Below are 26,657 nucleotides of genomic sequence, written 5' to 3'. Positions count from 1 at the left end.
TACGTGGTTGCCTTATGCCGTAGCAGATAATCCTTAAAAAAAGAAAAAGAATAAAAGGTAAATAAACTGTTTTAATGTTCTTTGTCAAAAAGGCAGTAATTTCTGCAGACAACTGTTCCTCCTTATGAAAGAATAAATAATCGTGCGGATGCTACTCATGCACGGGCACTGAATAGGAAATAAAGACCTGATACTCAGTATCCAATGACCCAGTGGGAAAATGATATAGTAAATTAGGATTATAATTTACTCTATGTTTTAAAGTGTTTCTAGGGTGTTTAAATGTATAACTCAGAAGTGCCCCAGGCAAGAAGCTGCAAGTTAAATATTCCTCCTTGCCTCCTCTCTCTGCCTCTTTATCTTGTTGTTTCATCTCACCTGAGCCTCCCCCTGTCTGGAGTGCTCTGAAGCTCCTGATGGATCTTCTCAAATATAGAGCAGAGCACGTTAAAGATGGCAATGCAGTCAACTATTTTATCCAGAAAGCCTGGAAATTTAGAGAATTTATGTCAAGCAAAAATCTTTTGGAAGCACTTTAGAGACCCAATTATTTTAGAAGGGTGTTATGAGCTCTCGCAACTGCCACATCAGAAAAACTTGAAATATATCATTCTCCAAAACTACATTTGACCAGCATTTACTCTTCCTGCTAGTCGCTAATCTTTCAGAAGTTCCTATTCCATTACAAAGTCTGTTCATTCACTTCATCTGGGGCAGTCATAAACGTGGATTAGATTAACAGAAAAGCAGAATGAAAGGAAGAGAAAAGACATACACCCCAAGAGGCTCTGTGGTAGTATGGGAGGCACACATAGTTTGAAGTCAGAGGACCTTCTCTTGGGTCCACTAGGGACTAATTCTAGAGCACCACTAATTTAATAATAGCTTCTCAGAAAATATTACTATATCAAATGTACATATTGATTTTCAGCTGCATCTCAATTTTAGAAATGCTTAAAAAGATGAAGGAAAATCTATCTTAGAATTAAGAAACTGTATTTGTAATCGTGGTACTTAACCTGTCTGAGCCTCACGTTCCTCAGCTCTAACATGAGAGAGGATGAGTGAGTATTAATCCCGGCACTGTGTGAAAGGGCTGTGTATGCTCTTAAGCACTGTATGACTCTAAGATACCCTGTTTAGTTCAGTTGTCATCAAATGCTGCCTGCTCCGTACCAGTGGTATACCAGAAATTAGGTGGAAAACCCAATGAGTACACAGAAAAAAAGGCACTAAAATGTGGTAAATTGATGAGCAGATTCTATAAGCTACTAAAGCAACACAGATCAGAGAGTACTTGCAACTACTAGGTGGGGTAGGGGACTGAGAAAAGATTCCCTGGAGAAATTTCTTTGATGGCTTTTTGAAGACTAATTAGAACTTTGCCAGGTGGGTAAATGAGAAGAACGTTCCAGACAGAGGAGTAAACATGCTTTGAGATATAGTCATAGAACATAGAAGTTCCAAATTACTGGAGCAGAAAGAGAGCAGAGGGTAAGCTACAGAAACTAGGCAGGGGCCAGATCTGACCAGGCCAGGCCTGATAGTATACTTAAAAATAGAAGAGGTACATTCGTTTATTGGGAGCTTATTAGATAACAGGCACTGTGGAACCTTTTTTTACCACAAAGGGCCCATTCATCCTCTGTGGTGAATGTATCTTGCTCTTGCTCTGTAAACCTATCTTGTCCTTCCTCAATAAACTTCGTTTCATAATTAAAAAAAAAAGATAACAGACACTGTGTAGGTACTAGGGATTTTATAGAGACCAAGAAATGGTCCTTACCCTCAAGGGGCTTACCGTTTAGTTGGGGAGTCAGATAAATAAGCAGGCAATTATAATATTAATACAGTGCATGGGTGCCTATGGGAAGAGGGGAGTCATGGTCCAAACTTAGAGAGTCAGAGAAGTCCATCCTGAGTACATTATCAGACTGAGACCTGAAGATGAATAAAACTGGCCAGGTAAAAAGGATGGGAAAGTGTTCAGACTGCAGTGATCCTTTGGGACTAGGTCATATTTGTAAACTGTTGAATTTAACATTATTCTGAAGACAGAGAGCAGCCATTGAAAGGAGGGCAATATAATCAGAATTTCTTTTAGAGAACACCATCTGCGTTGTACAAATGAATTAGAGGCCACAAAACGTGAAGCAGAGACACCCGTGCAGAGAGGCTCTTAAGAAATCTGTTCAACACATGATGGAGCCCTGAATTAAGGTGTGGAAAAGAGTAGAAAGTGCTCTGTTCAGGAAACAGAGGGATGGATACCATGGTGAATTCTGATTTCTTTTATTAGAAATAGCTTTTATTGAAATAGCTTGGAGCTGTGCCAGATCTCTTGGAGTTAATATCAAAAGAAAATAATGGCAAAAGATAGGCTTTAAAGATATATTTAAATTAAAATTAAATACTTAAATATAATTAAATTAAAATTAAATGTTGGAAAAAAGAAAACATTTTGGAGGTGTGTGGAGTAAAAAGTAAAGATTTTTTTCTAACTTCCTTTGGTGTAAATCCTTTGGATTTTTTTCAGTTCACATACAGATAGATACACATATAGGTTATAAGTTTCATGTGGACAGGTCCCTGTTTTATGTTTTTATTTTTTGAATTGCTTATATACTCAACATCTGTCAAGATACCTGTCAAATAATAGAGAACATCCAATAAATGTTTGTTAAATGAACTCATGAAAAATGTATATATGTAAAGAGTTTTTTTGGTAGTGATATCACATAATATAGATGATATTGCATTTGCTTTTTTCACTCAATAATATGTCATAAGTATTATTCTGTGTCAGAGTAACCACACATTCTTATCTTTCTAGGCAATTTATTTAATTTAGCCCTTTATTGAAGGATGTTTAGATGACTTTCAAACTTTCAGTATTACAGGAACATGCAGTGAACAATCTGGTATGAATATTCATTGCACTTTTGTGCTAAATTGTGAATATGGCATTGCTTGTCAGAGGCTTACTTATTTAAAATTTTAAGAAAAATAAATTGTTCTTTAAAAAGTTTATACCCATTCTTTAACACCCCAGGAGTATATATGGGTGCCTCTTCCCCCACCCCCTTACCAGCACTGGATGTTATTCATCTTTAATTTTTGCCAAACTGATGGGTAGCAGTTAGTATCTCATTTTAATTTGCATTTCTGGCTCTTTAGTGTAGTTTGGTATTTTTAAATGAGTTTATTAGCTGTTTATCTTTTTAAAAGATAGTTCTTTAGCCAGTCCTTTCAGTAGAAAAAGGGATTGAGGCCGGGCGCAGTGGCTCATGCCTGTAATCCTAGCACTCTGGGAGGCCGAGGCGGGCGGATTGCTCGAGGTCAGGAGTTTGAAACCAGCCTGAGCAAGAGCGAGACCCCGTCTCTACTATAAATAGAAAGAAATTAATTGGCCAACTAATATATATATATATAAAATTAGCCAGGCATGGTGGCGCATGCCTGTAGTCCCAGCTACTCGGGAGGCTGAGGCAGAAGGATTGCTTGAGCCCAGGAGTTTGAGGTTGCTGTGAGCTAGGCGGATGCCATGGCACTCACCATAGCCTGGGCAACAAAGCGAGACTCTGTCTCAAAAAAAAGAAAAAGGGATTGAGAAGAAGTCAATTTTCAGCATACCTATTTTAAGATATACCCTGTAGTTTAGAATACAATTCTCCCCTACCTGGCCTCCCCACTTCCTGCCTAAACAGGTGCGCACACACACACATACAAACACACACACTCGCACACACTAGTACATAAAGAAAGACATACAGGCCAGGCAACTTCACTTGGTTGCCTGCTGGCCCTATAGTCACAAGCAAAGCTTTTGTTTATGTGTTGAGGAAGAGCTATCTAGTAATTTACCAGACTCCATTTCACCTCATTTGAGACCTTATGTTACCTGCTTGCTTTGTCATCAAAACTAGTTTAAGAAACAGATTTTCAGTTAAATTTTTGTTAAATACTGTGTTTCAGTCTAGTACATGTACATAGCACTTAGAAAATGCGTTATAATCTGGAAATCAGAAATGTAGACAAAAACGTTATCACCCCTAACAGGTTTATTTTGGGGAGGCAGATTTAAGGACACGTCTGGCAGCATTATGAACAGCACTGGCACCAAGGGCAACTGTAGGGGGTTAATGGGGACCCTGCATCATTCTTTGCCATGTGCCTGGTGAGTAAACTCTTAGAAGTTTCTGGGAATGGTAGCAAGTGGGGAAAAGGCTGCAACCAACAATCAGTGTCACAAAGTGGAGATGAATAATTTGCTGAGGAGACCGTTGAGACAGATGTTTAATTAGCTGAAGTCAGAGTGGATAAATTGGGAGAGGACTGCCTATGCAGAGAGATGCCTTTTTCCCCCGCATCTCTGATTTAACTGCTTGGTTTTTTTTGTTTTGTTTTGTTTTGTTTGTCCTTACCATTTTCTCTTTGAAGACAATATCCTCAGATTGGGGAGATTGGGGAGAGGAGGGGAGGAAAGTAGAGAGAAAGTACCAATAGTGATGATTCCTATTTGATTATATCTACTGAGCGCTTACTGTATTCCAGGTGTTCTTGTATTTAACCTTTACAAAAGACCTTGTGAGATGGTGTTATCTCTTTTTCATGGTTGAGAAGACTGAGGAGATATATATGAATAGAGAGAGAGAGGAGATGCATATATAGCGTGTGTGTACGTACGCGCACTTGTATGTCTTGCTAATAAGTAATGTAAATGAGATTTGAACCCAGACCCTTTGATTCTTGAGCCCAGTGTCTTGTTCCCTGCATCACAGCTTCCTTACTTAAAATGTAATGTGGATAAGGGAACTTTCTATAGTAAAAGTAATATTCTATATATTGACAAAAGCTGGGGTCACACAGGTGTATGCATTTGTCAGAACTTTCAGATGGTAAGATTTGTGCATATATTGTGAGTAATTTTACCTAAAAGTAAAAAGAGAACCTTAAATGTCAAACTCCAGTTAATGATATGCACGCTTAAATGTTTAGGAGCAAATGTCCTGATGTCTGTTTCTAGCTGTGAAATACATTTTAAAAAAGAAGATAGATTGTTGTATAGATATGTGATAAAGCAAATATAGTAAAATGTTAATTGTAGGATCTAAGTGATGAGTATATGGGTTTTCAGTATAGTTCTCTCAACTTTTCTATGGTTTAAAATGCTCATAATAAAACGGGAGAAACAAAAATTAAAAATATATAGTTTAGATTCTACTGATATACTAATATGAATTGCTGAAGTTACGAATACATATCCTTGTAGCATAAGAAGCACTAATCTTTATTCCTTTTTGTAGGATATTTTTATTACTTCATATGTTAAGTAATATCTTTGAGGTCAGAGCTTCTTCCATTGACCTGTGGTTTTAAGTTGCATATACAATTGCAATATAATAATTGTTGCTACTTGCTGATACTCAAAATTGTCCAGGCAATCTGCCAAACGCTATTTTTTTTATTATATTTTAATCTTTAAAACAAGCATTTGAATTGGTTGTTATTTTCATTTTATAAATGAGAAAACTAAAGCTCAGAGAGGATGCAGGACATGCCAGTGTCACACAGCTAGTAAGTGGGGGAGCAAGGACTCAAACCCAAGTGTCCAAAGATGGTACTGCTAGCCACTGTGTGGTACTTCCTCCCACTGGATGAGGTTACAGGGCTGACAGCTCAGCTGAGGCTGTTGGCACTTTTCTCCCCAGACCAAATGTGCCGGCTTCAGCTGGGGGCAGTAGGCAGACTCAGTAGAAAGGGCATAGGCTTTGGAACCAACCCAACCCAACCCAAGTCCTCAGCCCAGCTGTAGCTTTCACAAGCTGTAAAGTTAGGCAAGTCATCAACCCTTCCTACCTCAATTATCTTTTCTGTACATGGGAGTAATAATGCCTACCTTGGAAGGTTGTTATTTTGACTGAATGCATATAAAACACTTAGTTCACCCACACTTAGTGGGTGCCAACTACTGGTCACCCTACTGCCACCCTTACACCAGGTGCACCATAAAACCTGGCTTTCTCTTTATGATTTGGTTTACTTCCTTTTCTACCCATATGACTTGGCCTTTGCCTTCACCTTTTGTTTTCCAGTGAATTAAGTCTATAAAAAGCTTATACTCTGTGATAGAATGAGCCTTTGCATTATGTTTGAATTTGAATCTACTAGAAGCATCCTCAACTTTGAACAAGGAGAAAACTAGATCCAGAGAGTCAACCGTGATGATTTTTTTTTTTACAAATAAGAAAACCCATACCATAAATTTAGGGATAGATTAATGGTCACAAGGTTCATTCATCGTATAGCTCATGTAAGCAAACTTAATTTCCTATGCCAAAGATTCTAGAGATAAAATGAACAAACAATAATTGCCAGTAACAAATGTATTTACAAGTGATTTTAAAAAGCCTTTGTATTAACAGTTTAATAGCTCACAAAGCCTGTTGCTCCTTCTCAGAAAACATTTAAAAGAGGAAATATACTTAAATATCACTACAATTTTTGAGATAATAATTCTAGAATTACAGACTGAGAGGTTTGGAGTGCTGCGTATGCCTCTGAAATCTCTCTAGCGTCCATGGAGAGTCTCAGTCTCCCCCAGAGGAGGCTGGAGGCGCTCTTCATTTAGGCAGGTCATTCTTGTGTTTTCCCTACTGGTAGCTGTAGGGAAAACTCTTTCCAAGACTGATTTTAGCTACTTGCCATGTAAAAACACTGCTTTAGAAGAGTTACCCCCCAGAAGATGGCTCCAGAAACCAGCCAGGGCTTATACACCTCCTACTCCACTGCTGTCAGACAGCTGACACTGGAGCCCTTTTCCCCCATGAGCAATTTCAAAGGCAGTTTTTAACAACTGCAGTAATGACTTTGCATAAAGAGTTTTTCCTTTTTTAGTGAATTACAAATAGCAGTACTTTATGCTGCATATCTGCAACAGCTTTAAGTGCATTAAGAAAAAAGAAGAAGAAAAATAGCTAGTCAGTGAGGGTATTTCTTTTTCTCCCTTCCAATGACAATAGTGTCCAGAGACAAAGGTAACTTAAAATCAGGAAAATGGCATTGGATTACCACTGTGAGGCAGGTCTGGGGAGAGGACACAGCAGCATCTACCTCTCTGGTTACCTAGCTACTAATCACAGTATGGCAGTCAGCCAGGTGTGTAGATTCTACTGTGTCATCAAACCAATTTTTCAAACAGAAAGTCAGTGAGATGTGATTAAAGCCCAAGTGCTGCAAAAGATACGAGAGTAGTCTATTGGAACTCCTCAATCTTTCCAGAAACTGTCACCACATAATCACAGAAATATCAAATCATAGGAAAACTTCAGCTTTCCTTTTCTTTATGCACACTACATTTAATAGCAGAACAATGTGAATTAAGATAAAGTGTGATTTAAGTCTAAAAAACCCTGAGGGTCATGCAGATCTCTCAGGTACAGCATACCTGAGACCAAGCTTATCATTCAATAAATATTTATAGAGTCTACTACATTACAGGTAGTGAATAAGGAAGACAGTTTGCAGAGAGCTAACATTCTAATAGGGGAGATGGTCAATGAAAGGTAAACCAACAAGACACTTTTGACAGGGATTCTCACTTCCAACTTTTATTTGTAAGCGCTTCCATTTTCTGACAGAAAGGACTTCCTTGAGTCCCCAGGACTGAGTGCCCCCCTCCTGAAGGGAGTCACTCTTGCCCCCAGAATCAGGCATTATCTCAGTTTTTCCATTCATTTCCATGTATCTACTAACTGGGGTACAAACACCCCTCCCAGATGCAGGGAGAACTAGAGGCAGCACAGCCTGGATAAATTCATGAGTGGTGAGTGACTCCATCTGGATCAACAGTGGCCATTAAGAGAAACAAGCCTTACCTCAGCCTTGGAAGCTGCTAGAGAGAACAGTGTCCTTCAGCCACTTGGCCCTGTGACAGAGGTGCCATGGGCCTGTCCCCAGTTAGTTCCTAATACACTGATTTTGCCAAAAAAAAAAGATGAGAGCCTTCCTTTTCCTTGGGGAGAAGGATGTTGAGTTTAATTTGAGTAAAATGAAAGTTCCTGTGGAAAGGCACTGGTTCCTCATGGTTTACCAGCACTGCAGCTGGCCCAGTGTTGGTGGCTAACAGATATTATGGAACGAAAGCCAATCCAGGGCCCATAGCTGCTTTACTCCCTGCCAGTGTAGGCCGCCGCTTTCTGCTTAGGAGCAGATTCACTGTACTTTGATTATCAGAGATCAAACTCCCTCAGAGAATTAAATCATCAAATGAAAATGTAAATGTCTTAACAATGAAAGGCAGTGCATATCAGTTGAAATTAGTGTTGTCACCCAGGTTCCCATAATGATATGGATCTCTCATAAGTCCTTGGGGAGCCAGAGGAGTATACCAAAAACAGTCATTTTAAGCATTGATAGTCAAAGTAGGGGTGCCCAGCAGGAGGAAGCTATTGCACACACTGTATTACAGAAAAAGAAAAGTATAACAAACTCAGTCTCCAAAGGGGCTATATGTGTGTGAAAGAGAGGGAGAGAGCATATACTGTATTCTTATCATGTATAGTAGAAGTTAATAGATACTGGCTGATATTTGTAAGAGTTTTAAAAAATAGCTGAATATAAATGCTAATAAAAAATATGAAGGTGAGTACCAGAAGAAATCACCAAAAGAACTTAAACTAATTGCCTATAAGGATGGACTCAGGAATAGGGCAGGAAATTACTATTTTTCATCATAGTACTTATAGCATTATTTACTTTTAAAATTGTATTTGTATTACTTTGATAATTTAAATTTTTTTTTTAATTTGTAAAAAGAAAACAGCTCACTTTCAAATGCTAGATCTTAGAAAGATTTCTCTTTCCCTTACTTACACGGACTTTCTCTATTTGGAAACTTCCTTTCTCCTAAAAGCTTCCATCCATTTCATCATGTTGGAAGTTGGATTTCTATGAGAACATCATTATTAAGTAGTTGCTTCTCATTATAAACATCTCTGAACTTTTTAAGACCAAAATATTATGTGAATATATCCTTTTATTTTGATTTTGTCTCTGTGACCTATATTTTCTATAGGTTAAAGCACAAGCTATTAGCTGAATTCTCTATCCCATCTAAGAATGACTAATATCTCAAATATAAATGAAAACAGCTGCTTTTCCATAACATTAGAGTCCCAAACAGCTGTCACATGTACATTTTGACATTCTTTTTTCCTTTTGAATTGGGACAAAAATTAGTTTACTAGATCTACTAATCTGGTTAAGAATATCATCAGACTTCTGTGGAGAGGTAGAGAAGAGGTCATGGAGAAAAGTCCATTGAGCCAGAATGTAGACATCTCAAAAGGCCTGAACTTACTTAAAATGAAAACCCTGTGATAAGAACCTTCTGTGCCAAGAACATAAGGTCTGTAAGGGCCTGGCAGTGGCTGCTGCACCACTGCCACCTTTGCCAGCAAGCCTGAGCCTCTGCAGACATTCACTGTTCTCTCTTCGGCTGAAGAAATTGTGGAGTGCCACCCATTGTCTCCTGAAAGCCTAAATTGGTGCTTAGGATTTATTTCAGGAGATGGCTATTGTGGGTCAGAACATCATGCTTTCTCTGTCTGCTTAAAGCTGGCCCTCTCCGTACTTGCTGGGTGACCTTGCTCACGTCATTCTCCCTCTCTGAGCTCCTTGCTTTAATCTCCTCTTCAGTAAAATAAGGTCACACTAGATCACAGGTTGTAGGTTGGTAGTCCTAACTATGGAGCTTAGTTCTAGAAGAACCTGCCTAGTTGCACTGTTGCTCCTATTACTTTTTCTAGCTCTCTGGTCTCTTCTGAGTTTCTTAACCTGTTTGAACTTGATTTTTCTCATTTCTGAATGAAAATAATAATAGTATCTTCTTCATAGCATTATTGTGAGAATTAAGTAGAAATCTATGTGAAGCACCAAGCACCCAGTGAATATTAGCTGCTATTATTTTATTACTTGATAAATGTTAGTCCTGCCCCCTCCTTTCAATTTCAGTTATGAGACCCAAACTCACAATTTTGTGATCTAGCACTTTATTTTTACATGAATATGACTGCTTTGAGTCATAGTTCAACAAAGACTCTAGCTGCTAAGGAACCCAGCTCAAATTTAGTCCACATTAGGTACAGCCCAGAATGTGTGCATCTGTCCGCCCAGCTGCTCATTTGAGCTTTTCCAGGGGTCCGAGGCCCCTTGTCAGAGCAGCAAAGCATCAGCGAGAACATAGGAGTGCACATGTAGGAATGACCTAGCATTCCTCTGGAGCACCCTGCATCTGGAGCTGGATATGCAGAAGGGTTAAAAGCTGGAGAAACTTTAGTCATAAATTTTCTTTTCAGCAGGACTTCCCAGGGAACATCTGACATTAGCAGAGAGGAAATGCTGATTGGCCTGGGAGTCAGCTGAAGGAGACAGGAACTGCAGTGGAAGCTGCTGGATTTACTGTTATTAGCAAGGCAAATGGAAAGCCAGCAGGGCAGCCCAGCTCCCAGATAATAGATCTAACAAGAAAGAAAACTCTGAGAAAGGAAAATGGCTGGCAGCCACATCCCCTCTTCTGCCATTTTCTCCATTGCTTTTACCTTCTTGTTTTGTTTGTAGCACAAAGAAAAGCATATTTTAACATCTTAGGTTACAAGTCACAATTGGCCTAAAATAAAACAGGATATGTAATTCAGCTTCTTATCTGTTTGATAGCTTGAGAGTTGAACTTGGAGAAATGTGCAAAATTGTATTAATATAGCAATAAATAGTTGCTATTTATTAAGTACTTATGTGCCAAACTAAGTGCTTTACATGTGTTATTATCTCATTTAATCTATACAGTAACTGTCTGAGTAAGAAATGATCATCATCCCCAATTTAGAGATAAGGAAACAGTGCTTAGATCACTTGAGTCATTCCCCAAGGTCTTAAAGATTGGTAGTGGAGCTGGGATTTGAACCCTGCCATCACGGTCCTACCAATCTGCTGGAAGATATTGAGGCAAGAGTGCAGATGGCTATTGTAAAGCTGGACAGGGTACTGGCAATAAGAAAAGTGCTTTCTGAGGCTTGTCTCCTGAGTAGAAACACAACCAACCCTAGCTGGTACTGTGGTTGTTAGAAGGAAGTTGGGACAGGCAGAGAAGAACCCTGTTGGCAAGTGGAGCCAATCTCTGAAAGGTCTGGCCCCTGTTACAAGGAACAGGGCAGATGGGCAGTCAGCAGCAGGGGACCACAAGGACACAAGGGGAAGTGCAGGTCCTGGCAGCAAGGACCAGAGAAGCAGATGATGCTTGGCATCCAGGGACAGCCACACAGAGAGCCACATCCTGCGCAGGGTTAGGTCATATAGGCAATAGGTGAGCAAAAGTCCCACTGTCAAAATTACCTCTAGAAAAAAAAAATCTCTTTAAAAATGCCTGTCAGAGGCCACCATACCATAATTTTTCTCATTAAATCCACACAGCTTTTTTCTATAGCATTCGAACAGTTAAAAATACATATCTTTAAATGCTAAAATCAAACTTACATGCTCCTACTGTCAAAGGGGCTGGAAAACTGAGAGTCCACCATCCACCCAATTAATTCAGTTAGTCATTCATCAGACATTTACCCAGTTCCATAATTTTAAAGATGAATAAGACTTCTTCCTCATACTCATACACTTGGGCATCATTGAGTCACTGAGAGTCATGGCAAGTGGAGTTCTCCAAACTGTTTAAATTGTTGTCTTGGTCATATTTCCCCCTCTTTTTTCCCTCATGTTTGCCAAGCAAATATAGTTGAATTCTGAATGATTAAATATGTCATTTATGTGCAAAGAAATCCAGGCAGGTAGGCAGCATCAGAGAGCAGGGCAGGATTTCAGAGAGGCGCACTGAGAACCTAGCAGGGCACCAGGCCTAAGGGCAGGGTTGGTCCACAGGGCAAAGGCAGTTACCTGAATGAGATGCAAAGGCCAAGGCCATATTTTTAAAAAGGAAGCCTCATTTTTTGGTTGGCCTGGGATTGTAGAAATTCTCTTGCCTTGGAGCAGAGCCTACAGATGAGAGGAATGTTAAGTGGTGCAACTTTCCCTATATGGGGAAAGGAAGGAGGCCAATCTGGGAATCTGATAGGGCCTGATGTCATTTGGGGAGAGGGGCAGAGGACTGGAGTCAGAAGGAGAAAAGTAGGTGCATAGAGTCAGAAAACAGATAAGACTTACGAGATAATCATAAAGGAGTAATCTTGACAAACTGTAGAAGCAGGCAGTCTGGGTGAAGGGAAGGGCACAGCAATGACATGGAGGTAGGAAACTGTGACGTGCACTGAACAGTGAGACCAATTTGACTGGATCATAGGGTATATAGATGGACAAGAAATCAGGATGGATAGAAGGCCTTTAGATTAGGGTGAGGAGTTTGCATCTAAGCTGGTAGACCACGGGAAGCTGTGAAAGGATTTTAAGCACAAAAGTGATAACCTTCAGAGTTTGGCTCTAGAGAGCACCCTCTGACAACAGGGTGAAGAATGGGTGGCTGGAGGCCATTACCATGGCCTGGATGAGCAGCTTTGCAAAGGAGACTTATTAAGTGGGGAGAGTCTGCAGACCTTGGGAGATGATTTAATGTCAACAAGGAAGAAAGCTAAGAAGTATTCCAGACTTGCAAGTGCCTTGTTCACTATGTCAAGTCCTTAGAAGCCAGAGTCAGTGTCTTATTTATTTTCACATATACAGCGCCTAGCTCAGGGCGTGACACATGGTAGGAGTTTGGTAAATGTTTAGTGAGCAACTGAGTTAATTCATTGGAAAAATGTGGTGTCATCATTGGAAATCCAGTTACAAGGAAAAAGAGCTGGTTTGAGAAGAGAAGGATAATAAGTTTATAGTTGATTACTCTATAAAATTAGAAGCAAAAAAAGGGCATAGAGTAAAAAGGGAGGGGGGTTAGAGTGCTTTCTGTTCCTGCCAAGGCAGGCCCATGCCATTCATTGCCAGTGGTGCTTCCCTGGAGAGTTAGTGGGAGCCCCTAAGAAGCTCTGTAGGCTATTGTCCCACCCAGGGCTAGAGCCCCTTCCACCAGGACCACTGGCAACGAGTTCTTAATAGACATTTATCACTCCTCTTACCTCCCTGAATCTGCTCAACAGCCTATCAAGTATACAACTATTGTTTTATCCTCATTTTACAGTGAAGGAGACTTAGGTTCAGAGAGGATGTGGTTTACTCAAGCTAGTCTCTGACATAAGCAGATTTGAATGAAAGTCTTCAGATTCCAGTGTATCATAACAAAGTCTAATGATTGAAAACAGTTTGGCACTAAGCTCACTTTCCATTGACTCGGATTGAAGTCATCACTTTCGTATAGCTCAGAAAAGGCTGCAGACAAATGAAGTCTCCTTTTTGTTTGTTTCTTTTGTTTTTGTCCTTAGGTGCTTGTGACTAAATTCACTAATTTAACTGGCTGTCAAGGCTGTGTTAAGGAAAATGGGTTTGAACTGCTGTAGTTTTTGAGTACTGGACTGGATGTCAGAAACCTTTGCCATCACGGGAAATTCTGTCACTCTGGATTTACTATCTGTTCCCCACAGCTGAATTCCTCAGCAGTGTGATTTAGCACCCTGGCTCCCCATCAACCAGTTTTGGCATTTATTTGAATGCATTACCCCACTGGTTTCCATAAACTATTTTACAGTTGTTTAAAATAAATGACTGTTTATTTCCACAAAAACCATCTGTATTTCTTTACAGAGCAACAGATAACTGTATGTAAAATTTGGTCATGTCACAGTGACTCAAGTTAAGAGAAACAGATTGGATTGAAAAATTGGATGCTTAGGGACAGTGTTAAAGGTTTCCATTCTCTCTAATGTGATATCTGGATTTGAAGGAGGAAAAAAATATTTTTTTTCAAGTAATATCAGGCCTTCTTTCTGGAAAGAGAAGTACATTCACTCTGGCTGGCTAGCGACAGCATGTAGACCATTAGCATTCCTTGTGGTGGTGATGTGTCTGCCCCTTCTAGCACACTCTCTACCTACGATGGGTGTAGGAGTGGCTCCCAGCCTTCTCCAAGTTTTGAAACTTTTGGTTGTACATGCCTGACCTCTTCTTGTTCTGAGGTCGAATGGGCTCCGCTTAGGCCTGTGTTGTAGCTCAGATAACTTTGGTAGGAGACATGTTGGCATAGGTTGCTGTGGCTAGAGAAGGTAAGACTGGATGAAGGAACTAGACTGACAGGGAGGAGGGACTGGCCCCTGACAGCGGTGGCCTTCCATTCTCCAGCCAGCTGGATCCACACTAGCTCCATCCATCCCCAGGAAACCCAGGCAGAGAGTTGGGGCACTAATGGGAGTCTCCAAACAGCGGAGGTATTTTGAGTCACATGGAGCTCTGAGTCTGCTTTGGAGGAGGAGGTCAGGAATGATAGCCAGGAAGGCGGGACTTGTTTCCTTCACTAAACACACCTGTATGCTGAGGCTGTCCTGGGAATGCAGGGTTGCTGGGATGTGCTCTCCACCTTCAACTTGCATGTACCTAGTGGAACAAAAGATCTTTTTAGTATGGGTTTGCACAAAGAAGTCCAGAGGCTGTGGCATGTAAGCAGAGTTTTGACTCCTTGTAGGAGCAAACAGGGACTAGAGAAACGAAGTAGAGGGAAGATTGTTCCAGACTGAGGAACTGATATGAGCAAAGGCACAGAAGGTTGAAATAGCATGGTTTAGAGGATATTTCTGGATTTCTATGTCACTAAAGCAGAGAGATGAGACCGATATAGCAGATCTTCAGAGGTTCCAGCCTCTGCTGGAAAACTAGAGACCTCTCTCTCTGAGTGCTGCTTACAAAGCAGAAGTAGCAACTCAGGCATGTGAACCAAGCAGGCATCCTTCTGCTTACGCTTTTTACCTGTATTAACTCATTGAGTCCTTGCAACAACTCTAAGAGATAGGTCCTGTTTCCCCTCTTTTACAGATGGGAAAGTTGAGCACAGAAAGGTTAAGTAACTTGCCCAGAGTCACACAGCTAGTAAGTTGGGAGTTCAAAACCCAAGCAGTCTGGCTTGTAGACATTACAACATACTGTCTCAAATGTGCTGCGATCTGCAGTTTGGAGGGCATTCCCTAGATATACACATGATACTAAGCTTAGGGCATGAGTCAAATCCTTTCCTGTACCTTGCAGGGCTGTAGGGCTGGACTCCTGACACACCACCACTTATCTCAAAGCCCGAGTGGAAGCATCAGAACTGCCCCAGAGGGATGTATGTAGTATGGGGTCACCCTTTGTTTTCCACAGCACCGTGTAGAATCCATGAGGAGACCAGAGTGCAGTTATTCAAATGGGGGTGATACAGCAGCAGGTGGGATCTGGCCCTTGGTCTGCAGTCGTGGCTTGCCTCTGTAAACAGTCTATGGGTGCCAGCAGCCTGGCCCCAGATGCTCGGTCAGTCCACTTCACCTTTGCTATCAGCCCCTCTAAGCACTTCTGGAAGCCTGTGTAGTCTACCCTGTGGCTTGACTCTGTTCCTTGGGAACCCTTGAGCAGGCTCTGTCTCATTTTTTTCCTGGCTCCCCAATTGCATAGGTGTCTCTCCAGCAGCCACTGAGCCCACATGATGTGTGAGGTGCCAGGTACGGTCAGAGGAGGCTCCGAAGGCCACAGGCCCAAGTCTGGTCTAGCTGAAACAATCTGTAAGATTGTTCAGCCTCATTTTTTTAAAATTTGATTTTTGAATGACAAATGTAATACCAGTATTTGTCACTGTCAAAAGCCCAAATATGATAGAAATCTATAAAGTAAAAAGCAAAAGCCCTTTTCTTTGCTACTATCCCATCCTGTACCCCATAGGTTATTGGAGTTAGCAGAGCAACTATGGGAACAGTTTGGCTCATATCCTTCCAGACTGTGTGTATTCCACAAATACACACCCATAAATGCACATATATAGTTGGGGTTTTACTTTATTAACATGTAGCATACTCTGCACATTCTGTATATTTTTAAATTTAATAATGTAATATAGAAATCTTCCCATGTCTTATTAACATAGTTTGTTTTTATAACTATATAAAATTCCAGTGTACAGATATATACCATAATTTATTTAATAGTTTCCTACTGGTGAACATTTAGGTTGTATGCAGTTTTATATTAAAACAGTGCTGTAGTGAATGTCTTGGAACATACATCATTGTATACTTGGGCTAATATTTCTTAGGATAGATTTATAGAAGTAGATTGTTGAGTTATTCAATTTTAAATTCTACCTTGTTGAAGTCATTATATTTAACAAAGATTTTTGAGCACCAACAAAGACCCTTTGCTGTGCTCGAGCCCTGGGAATACAGAGGTAAGTTTTTTTAAAATTCCCCCCACCCTCATCTTCAAAGAGTACCCTGATAATGGGGTGGGGGAATGACAAACAGACAAAAATACTTCTAACTCAGGATGCTCAGTGCACTGCGAGAAGCCAAGTCCAAGGAAGGTAGGATGAAAGAGCCCTTAATGCTGACAGGGCTTCAGGCAAGGCTGCAGAGAGGAGGGGATATGCCAAAAGAATGCCTGCCTCCCTACTCCTCCTGCGAGCCCACCCGTGAGGCTGGGTATTCAAGAAGAAATTTGTTCTGAAGAATTATGATGCTCCTACATTTTCTCTTACACAAAGAAGGAAATCTCGGCTGTACGCCCTTTCCTTTCCTCCTCTTGGCACTTTCTGATTGATGATTGGAAATGATGGCAATACATAAACTATTTTTCTTTTTATTTTATGACCTGGTAATAGCAGTAACATATTTCCAGTAAATGTTTTCTATCGCAATAAAAAAGTTGTAACAAGCCTAGAAATGGGTATAGTTAAACCCTAAAGAAATCACACTTTCAGAACTGTGGATTGAGGCAGTAACTCTGTAAATCACTTAACTTAGAAAAAGGACCACCACCACCCCAGAAAAATCAGGGCAAGCAGCTGGTGTTCACGTGACGTGCCTGCGGTGAGGGCCGGTGGACTTTCAGTTTTGACCCCCCCCCCCCCAAGAAGAACTGCCCACTCTCTTCCCTGCTGCCTAGTCTCCCATCCAACATCTTTACTCCTTTCTGAACTGATAAATAATCTCAACCTTATGATTCTTTTTTTTTTAACCCAACGATCAAAACCTATAATATTCTTTATGGGATACAGTATAGCAGAGTAGTTAAGAGCATGGGCTTTGGAATCAGACATACCTGAATCCTTGTCCTGGCTTCACCATCGTCACGTGCCTTAACCACTCCATGGTTTATTTTCCTACTGTATAGAAGGAGGGATTTATAATAGGGCCTAACTCATAGAGATTTTGTGGGTTTTGGGTTTTTTGGCTGGAGAAGGCTAGAGACCGCCACGTCTCAGCCAGCACCAGCCCTCATAGTTTTCTGAGGAATTAGAAAGCAAATGCATGTAAAGCACTTTGTTAAGGGCCCGGTAAAGTCCTCAGTGTCAGCCACTGTTGTTGTTATTATAGTCTGGGAACAAAGCATTGTTTGACTTGCTTTCATAAAGGGCAAGTTAATGATTTTGTCAAATTTGTGTAGCAATATAATAACCAATATTTATTGAGTGCTTATTTTGTGCTGGGCATTGTTACACATAATCTGTGGAATTACCCCATGAAGGTTTAAGTCAACTAACTTGCCCAATGTCACACATATAGCCAGGATTTTAATCCAGATATTTCTGACTCTGAAACCCACACTCTAACTACCACACATCCACACTAGAATTAGATACTCACAGCATTAGCAGAGATTGTAAAATTTTGAGTAGTTCTGTCTCACACCAGACATGTATTCCTTTGGCTGATAAAGATTTGGTGCTGATAATATTGAGAGCCTGTGTTCTTAGAACTCCAAAGACCAGGCAAAAAAGAAGCACTTTCTTTCCCTAATCACCGGCAGAGTAGCCCGCTCCTCTGCTCATCCTTATTTAAGCTCTATTACTCTTAAGAGGATGAATGGCTACTGCTTCTGTGTGTCTGGTGTCCTTAACATGCTGTAAAAATTAAGCCTTTCCCAGGCTTTGTCTTTAATTTCTGATTCTAGCTGACACCTTCATTAATGGTCTAGTGCAAGCTTTCTGTCGACTTGAAGACTTCTGTGTAAAAGTGGTTTTGCTGTCCTATCAATAATGGTCATAATTTCCCCAATACTCTCATCAGCAGTGAATTGAGTCTTGCAGCAAAGAAATGGAAACCCCAGTGCAGTGGTTTGAAAGTGATTTGTCTTGTAGAAGGCATCTTCTTTCAGTAAAATCAGGTCACTGCCGCACTGCTGGGTCAGATATAAGTCTGAGACAAATTAGTTGAAGGAAATTGATCGTTTGAACCTTAGGTTATTTTTAGCTATAGCAGCTTTTAAATATCATTTTCCTTATTTACATTTGTTTTAATAAACTTTAATCATCATCATTATTAGGCAAATTAAACATCTCAGATTCAGCAACGCCTTAGATAGAGGAAAGAATGCTTTCTATCTGCCCCACAGAAGTCACCTTCCCTTCACAGTTTTGGGATTTGCTTCCATCATGGCAGCGGTGTTGTTTAAACACTTAAACCCACTCACTCCTCCTCCTCCTCCTCTCTCTCTCTCTGGCCCCCTTGCTGGGGTTTGTTTATTGCACAGACTGGCCCCTTGACCAGTCTGTTCTTCATTGCTATTGAAAGTTAATGGTGGCAAAATTGCATTCCCAAACATTTGAACCTGAAGTGGCCAGGGCCGAACTTAGTTGATCTCTGGTGATCGGTTCAATTTAGTTACGATTTTTTGCCATTAGGCTGGGGCTGAATGATGGTGATTTGGTTGAGGCCAAATGTCTGAAGAAAATTGGCTCTCTGATAAGAGTGCTGTTATCAGAGGGGGCTACCTTCTCATTTACATTTAGATGAGTATTGATTATTTATTTACTCAGAGAAGTGAGATTCGTTTCCAATCTTATCTTTCTCGTCTCTGCTTGTCAGCAGAAAGAGAGATAGAGCTCCTGACATCAAGCCAAGATAACAGCACTTTGTAGCAAAGATAAAAGTTGGAATGGGCCTTTTTCTAGTCTTGACTGAAAGGATAAGTTTTAAAAATTAGAACTGATGGGTCATGCTTTCAAAACCTTTCCTGAAGGTTTTGCAGTTTAACTAGGCAGGAGAATTGGTTTATTGGAACAGCCATGGTCTTTCTTCTTTTGTGATAGGAATTGTATTTAATTTGATTATATTCGGCTATTTCACTGAGAGCAAATTGTGTATTGGCTCAGAAGAGGCTAAAGTGTGACCTTATTGTAGTGTCAGCTTGTTCCTTTTTTATTATTTAAATTCCAAATTATTCAATCTGAACCTCAGAGGGGGCATAAGCTACAGCAGTTATCACTTGAATATAGTTCAGCGCTTATATTAAGATCAAGCAGAAAATGATTGTAGTTGCCCCTAGAGGAAGAGTTATAAGCGATGGAGCTGACAGTACATGCAGACATTTTAGAATAGCTGATGTTGGGTCTGAGCTCTGATATAGACAGCATCAGCGTGTCAGTGATGGCTTTGGCTCAGTGAGGAACTCAGGATTCAGCCAGCCCCTGCCATAGAGCAAACAAGGCCTGGCACAATCTGCCTTGAATGGGTCTCCCTGCAACCAGCCCATTGTCAGTAGTACCACCAGAAGAATCTTACCAAAATATAAAGCTGATTGTGTTATTCCCCTGCTGTTAGTATCTGTTGCTTATAAGAGAAAATCCAAATCTTGACCAGCAGTCTGAGCCAAGCTTTCCAGCCACAGCTTTCCCCTTGCACCCCCGTACAGCCCGGGCCTCTTCCATGCTGAGTTTCCCAGGGTCCATTTGGCCTCTTCAGTGCCTCCTTGCCTTTGCACGTGCTGCTTGCTCCCTCTGTAGGAATGTACTTCTTCCCTATTCTTCATCTGGCTCTGAGTCCTTCCAGACCAGGTTCAGATGTTTCCACCTTAGGGAAGTGGAAGGTGAAGTCAATTGTCCACTCTTCTGAGCTCTCACAGCATCTTGTTCGTACCTTGGTAAGAGCACTGACTGGGCTTTTCCATAATTTATCTGCTCAAGTGTGTCTCACTGCCTCCCCTAGCCACCTTGAGGTCAGAGATGATTAATGATTCATCTCTTGTGCCTGGCGCATTGTTGATGCTCAAAAATGTTTGTTAGATGGATGTATGGATGGTATTGTAGCATCACATATCCTTTGATATCTGTGCTGTCATAGTTCAGTGTTTAGTGGATTCTGACTTGACTCGTCCTTTTTAGACTATGTTTGTAGGACCTGAGACGGTAGGGAACTATAAGAATCCTGGCCACCGAATAAGTCTCTAATCTTAAGTGCTGTCTGTAGCCTGAAAGCAAGCTTGTTTAAATAAATATGCACCCTTTCCCACCCCATACCCCTCCTCAGACACATGTGAGAAAGTATATGGACATCCACATTGATGCCAGCATTCCCTGCCACACTGTACCTTCCCCATGTTGGGGCGTTAGCCTACGTCACTCATAGGCTAGCTAGGGAGCTCCCTAAACCTCATTGCACTGGTTTCTCTTTCAGTCTGTAGTAGCAGTAATAGCAGCTGTCATGGACTGAGCACTTTGCTAAGGGGAGTCCTGGGTTGTCTCATTTAATCCTCACAGCAACCTCTGAGGAAAGTTCTGTTATCCCCATTTTATAGATGAGAAAATGCACAGACAAGATTAAATAACTTCCCCAGAATGCATAGCTGGCAATGTTACTTCCTCTCAGGGCACAAACACCAGGGATCTTCTACTCAAACCTGGTCTTTTCTCTTATTTGCTCACATTTAACCTTTTCTGGCTATAAGAAGCTCTTTCAGATTAAAGCATCTCTTCAAGTTGGTGAGTGGAAAATAGTTGACATGAAAACATAAGCATGAAAATGTTCAGACTTTGACTTTATCATTTTCCGTCACACAGGTGGATCTCAAACTTGTTCTGATGCTCAGCAATAATAATAAGTTAATTTATTTATGTCCTACCTCAATCCAAGAAGGATTTGGAATACATATAATAGGATACAAAAATTTATAAAGCAATAACAAAACTACATGAAAGGAAAAGGAGAATAATGATTAAATGGCAAGATGAGTCTTGAGGAGCTGGCACAGGAATGTGTACTCAAGTCATCATAGGCAAGCACATGAGAGCTGAGCTTCCTAATGGGCAAAGGACAAAGGGACATGATATCAGTTACAGTACTTATGTTAAACTGTCTAAAGATATAAAAGCAAGCCAGTTGCTCTGGGAAAGGACAGCTTTTCCTGATACCAAGGTCTGAGAGAAATTTCTCCCATGAGTCCATAGAAAGAAGACCCAGAGTGATACAGAGGTGACAGTATGGCTTCCCTCTCTTCAGACTTTGACAGGCATTTGCTCTTCATTGGATTTCAACTCTCAGCTGGCTCTCAGCTGTTTAGGAATTGTGTGCTAAAATCTTTTATGTTTCAGTCAGGGGTTAAAGGGATCAAGGAAGCTGCACTGAGCATGTGTGTCCACCACCCAACAGATTCTACAGATTTTCTTTGAAACTCATATACTGAGATGTTTGCCTCAGGTTTACAAAATCCCATAAAAATCCTGCCTGAGTATTATAACTTGGAACCCTCCCAAAGTGCCCAGAGCAGTATTTTGTTCCTAGACCATTTGGTGACATGGTATTACTGCAATAAATACATCATTGGAAAGCCCAAGCAGGTTTTCTCGTCGCTGCAGAGTAACTGCTTCCCAGAATCTTCCTTTTGTGTTCCCCTCTGCTGTGAAGTAAAGAGCATGTGGCTTCATGCACAGCTGTGACATTTTAAAACCTCTTTGCAAAGGTTTGATGTTGCTTTGAGAACTATGTCCTGTTCAGTGTGAAAGAGCCTTTTATATTTTAGATAATCATTTTTTTGTGAAAAGTATACTCATAGAAATTGACCTCACAGCTTGTATTTTTGAAATGGCTTGTGGCTGCTATTTTTTCTTTCCTCCCATCTAAGTTGCCTAAAAATTAAACAAGCATTTGATAGAGACTATAGTTTGATGTATAGTAGGTCTGGGTTATCCTAATCTCAATTATCATCAAGACATTTATTAAGAACTTGGTATGACTGAAGTGTTGTGGTTCATAATGTAATAGAAAGAATGCAGGCCTGGGCAGCCCTGGACATGATTCCTGCTTGCTTCCACTGCTTCCTAAAGGACATCGGGCAAGCTATTTAGCCTCTGGAAGTCAGTTTCTTCCTTTGTTAAATGGATTTATATTCTTTACATGCAAGGGTGAGGGAAGAGTGAATGAGGTGATCTATAAAAAAGGCCTACACGGTACCTGGCACATTCTAGGTCCTGTGATGGTAGTAGTTAGATTGTCAATGTCGTTATGATCTCTTAGTATTGTTGTAGTCTAATGATGATGATGATGATAACTGACACTTAAATAGTACTGCTGATGTGTCAGACACTTTTCCAACTGTCCCTACACAGTCCTATGAGGTAGGTGTTATTATTATCCCCCATTTTATAGATGAAAAAACTGAGAGGTTAAGTACATTGGTCCAAAGTCATACAGCTAAATTACTCAAGCAAGACTTACACTGAGGCAGTCAGGCCCAAAGTCCATGCCCTTAACCAGCAGGCTGTATTGCTACTCACATATACCCTGCCTCTCATTACACAGTATGGCCTAAAATGATTAGTCTGGCCTGTTTATGGAGAAGATGTATGCAATACTATAGTCTTTCTCTGTGAGATATCTTATCATCCAGTATTTGGGCAAAAATTAAGGAGAGAAGTACAGATTTGTAAGAGGCAATTTTCCATTTGGGTTTGGATCTCAAGTTTCATCTACATCTTAAGCAGCCTACCTTCCCCAAAGTCAAGACCCATCAGTCCTTTGCTAAGTTCAGAAGTGTTGCTCTTTAGCTTTTATGGAAGAGCAGGAGTTCCCAGAGCAGAAGACAACACTCAGAATTTCAGTTACTGGAAAGATACAGTGATTGTGTCTTCATAAGGGGGCTTTGTACTACCATAGACCCAGAATACAGCTGTAGCATGGAATATTTGGTATATGTGGATTTTGCTAAAATATTTCAGATAATTTTCATTTTGAATTTATAGAAACCACAAGATAAATGATTCAAAACCCAGATGAATCCACAAATCTACAAAAATCTATATTTATGGTATAAACTATGGCATCTTTATAATTGGCCAGTAATTTATAGTTTGCAAGAGGAAGAAAGGTTCAAAGATCACAAGCTTAAGAGCCATAGATCCTTGGATTTCATTTCCCACTTCCTATTTCCTACCTTTGTGATCTTGGGCAAGTTACTTAGTTGGGGTGCTAATCTGGAAGATAAGGATGATAATATCTGCCTCTCTGGGTTGCTGTGAGGATTCAATGAGGTAACATATATAGCATGCTTGGCACTTAGTGAGCCTGTGGTAAATGAAAGTCATCTTCATACTAGGCTTCAAGGAGAAAGTCCTAAAAGCTACTTTCAGGAACCTAATTTTAATAGAAATATCTGCAAGACCCAAGAAACAAGAAAGTAAATGTGAAATGATGGCTTTTCATGGCTTTGAGAGTGGAGCAGGGAGTTGTGTTTAGGGATAAGGAACTCTTCCTAGCACTCCCTGCCTTTCCTGGTTGCCCTAATCCACATTTCCCCATCAGCTGCAGAAACTGGAAAGAAAGAAATGTACAACAGACCAGCCTGAAATTCTTCCTGATACAGCCAGTGATTGGGAAAGGGGTGGCTTATATATAACCCAGCTTCAGGCAGGCTGACAGCTTGAGAAGCCCAACACCCTGTGCACGGCTCTCAGAGTACAGATGCCAGAGTGCACAGTTACTTAAGATGAAAATATCAGTCTACATAAACAGATCATATTTGGTTTTGATTATTGCAGGTGAATGATTCATTGGAGATGTCACAATGTGTGATGATTATAGTATCCTCAGAAAAATGGCAGAGAAAGAAACTGGAGAACTTTTAAGCATATGTTTTTTTAAGTTACAATAGTGGCCTTCATTTCTTATAGAAAATCTGAAAAATACAGGAAAACACAGGAAAAATAAAAACACTTATAATTTCACTATCCAGTATAACCACATTTCACATTTTAACCTTGTAGGCTTTTTGTCCTATACCTTTACATACATATATTTTTTTACTTAGATTTACTTTTTCATTGATATATAATATTTGTATATATTTATGGGGTACATGTGATATTTTGTTACATGCATAGAATGTGTAATTATCAAGTCAGGATATTTAGGGTATCCATCACCTTGAGTATTTTATCATTTCTATGTGTTAGAAACATTTAAAGTCCCCTCTTCTAGCTATTTTGAAATATACAATATGTTGTTATTAACTATAGTCACCCTTACTCTGCTACCATGCTTTTTTATAATTATAATCATCCTATACTTATTGTGCTATAATTTGCTATTTTCATAAAATAGCATATTATAAACATGTTTCATAAAATTAAATGTTTTTGTAGCATCACTTTTAATATTTTCATGATATTTCACAATATTTTTAACCAGTCCCCCTGTTGTTAGACCTAGGCTGTTCCCAAATTTTGGCTATCTTTAAAAAATGAATTATTGTAGCTAAACTTTGTACCCAGATTTCACTGTAAATTCATAGTTTTGGATGTCAGTGCCTCGTACATACTGTGTTGCTGGGAGGTATTGGGGTGGGAGCAATCAGGTTATTTAACAGGCCAGTTTCTTAGAAAGCAGCCCTCTAGGTTCAGGGGCAACTCCCTTTCATCTAATGAGCTGAAGAGGCCTACAGCTAAATGTTCTAGAAGTTCACCTAAGCATGATTTTTCTGTGATTCTTCCACCAGTGAATGTGCCAGCATCCATTGATCAGCAGCAAACATGCCCATTAGTTGACAAATGTTGGCAGTGATAGGTAGCTGAGACTATAAAAATTACCTGCATTTCCATACTTTTTTTACTTAATTCATTTAAAATTAGAATTTTAACCAAAAAAAAAAAAGAATTTTATTATGTATAATGTTGAAACACAGTATCTTTTTGATCTAAATTAGAGTATATTAGAGTTTTAAAAGAATGTGTAGCCTTCTGAGCAAATAGTTGTGTTTTGACCATTTGTTTACTTAGTGAAGATTTAAAAGCTTTAAATAGTATAAAAAGGACTTGTATGTATGTGAGAACTCTGAGAATTGGCTCAAGTACTCGTGAATACCCGATAACAGAAAAGATCAAATACACTGTGATACTGAAATGAATCTCTACAGTGCTACAGATGAACATAGAACATGGGGGAGAACGGCTGGAAATGAGTGAAATGCCTCAGACTGATGAAGGAGAAGTACTGGATGTGAATAATCAACAAGTTGACAACATCTGAAGAACATATCTAAAAATACGTGTTCCGCCTGGGAGCCCCACACAGCCTCTGATGCTTTCCTCAGATCTCTCACACCTCTCCTTCTGTCTGACCAAACATGCCTTTCACAGTCAAAATAATAAGACACGAGACAGTTTCTTATGCCTCAAATCTTTACAATAACCGTTAACAAATCACAGGCACAGTCTTTTGAATCTGATCATTGGACCTATTAGGTGTTATCTAAGAAAAACAAGATTGTCATTTGGGTTGACAAAGAAATACATGAATAAATGTATAAAATGCCCCAGTGTTTTATTAAGGCCTGCTGGAACCTTCTGTGTAGAGCCAAGGTAGCTAATATTCCTGATTTCCAGTATTATTGAACCTGTGTCTCTTAGGTTTCCATAGAACCTGTGTCTCTTAGGTTTCCATAAATATTTCAACAAAAATGTGAATTAGCCCCTACTGTCTTTCCATCACCATAACCCAGAAACCAATATATATATATATATATTTTTATTTCGGCATATTATGGGGGTACAGATTTTAAGGTTTCAATAAATGCCCATTTCCCCCCCTCCCCCCAAACCAATATATTTTTTAACCTTGCCTATTTTTAAATTTTTTTTTGAACTGTCATATTGGAGTTCTCAACATACCTTATTCTTGATTATCATTGACTATTTATTATGTTATAATGATAATTATTAATAACTACCTTTATTATAGGAGTGCCTCCCATAAGGCAGGTACCTTTCTAATCAGTATTTTTCCTATATCACCTCTGATCTTCACAGTAATTCTTCAAGGTATAAGTATTCTCACATATTAGAAAAAAGAGTTTGGAGAGGAAGCTCTTATCTGAGAAACGGTATAGCCATGTGTGACTCCAGGTCAGTGTAACTGGAAGGTCATTTACCTTTCACGTGGTTTGGGGGAGAACTGAATGGAAACGGACCTAATAATAGAACAGACGAGTATGTGGAACCGTGTGGAAAAAAAACCCAAACTCTTCCATCATGGATAGCTAGACCCTCAAGACAGACTTCAGCATTTTCCTGAGCTTTTCTCCAGTATGTGGTGTTTTTTAAATGTTAAATTCACTGTTTCAGAGTTCCTCCTCCTCCTGCCTCTTTGATCTTCCAGGCCCTCAGTACCGCCTAGAGAAGCAGAGTGAGCCCAATGTCGCCGTTGACCTGGAGAGCACTTTGGAGAGCCAGAGCGCGTGGGAGTTCTGCCTCGTCCGCGAGAACAGTACGTTGGCCACCTCGC

General features: G+C 40.1%; 1 protein-coding gene across 1 annotated transcript in view; it reads left to right on the top strand.

Moving 5' to 3' along the window:
• Positions 1 to 26,657, top strand: part of MAPKAP1 (MAPK associated protein 1) — a 221,129-nt gene that overhangs the window by 125,510 nt on the left and 68,962 nt on the right. The window contains 1 exon segment of the mRNA XM_020289475.2: positions 26,532 to 26,639. Within this exon segment, the coding sequence (XP_020145064.2) occupies positions 26,532 to 26,639 (108 nt within the window).

Source organism: Microcebus murinus, chromosome 12 (assembly GCF_040939455.1).
Source record: "Microcebus murinus isolate Inina chromosome 12, M.murinus_Inina_mat1.0, whole genome shotgun sequence".
Classification (NCBI taxonomy): Eukaryota; Metazoa; Chordata; class Mammalia; order Primates; family Cheirogaleidae; genus Microcebus; species Microcebus murinus.
This window is presented reverse-complemented; position numbering and strand designations above follow the sequence as displayed.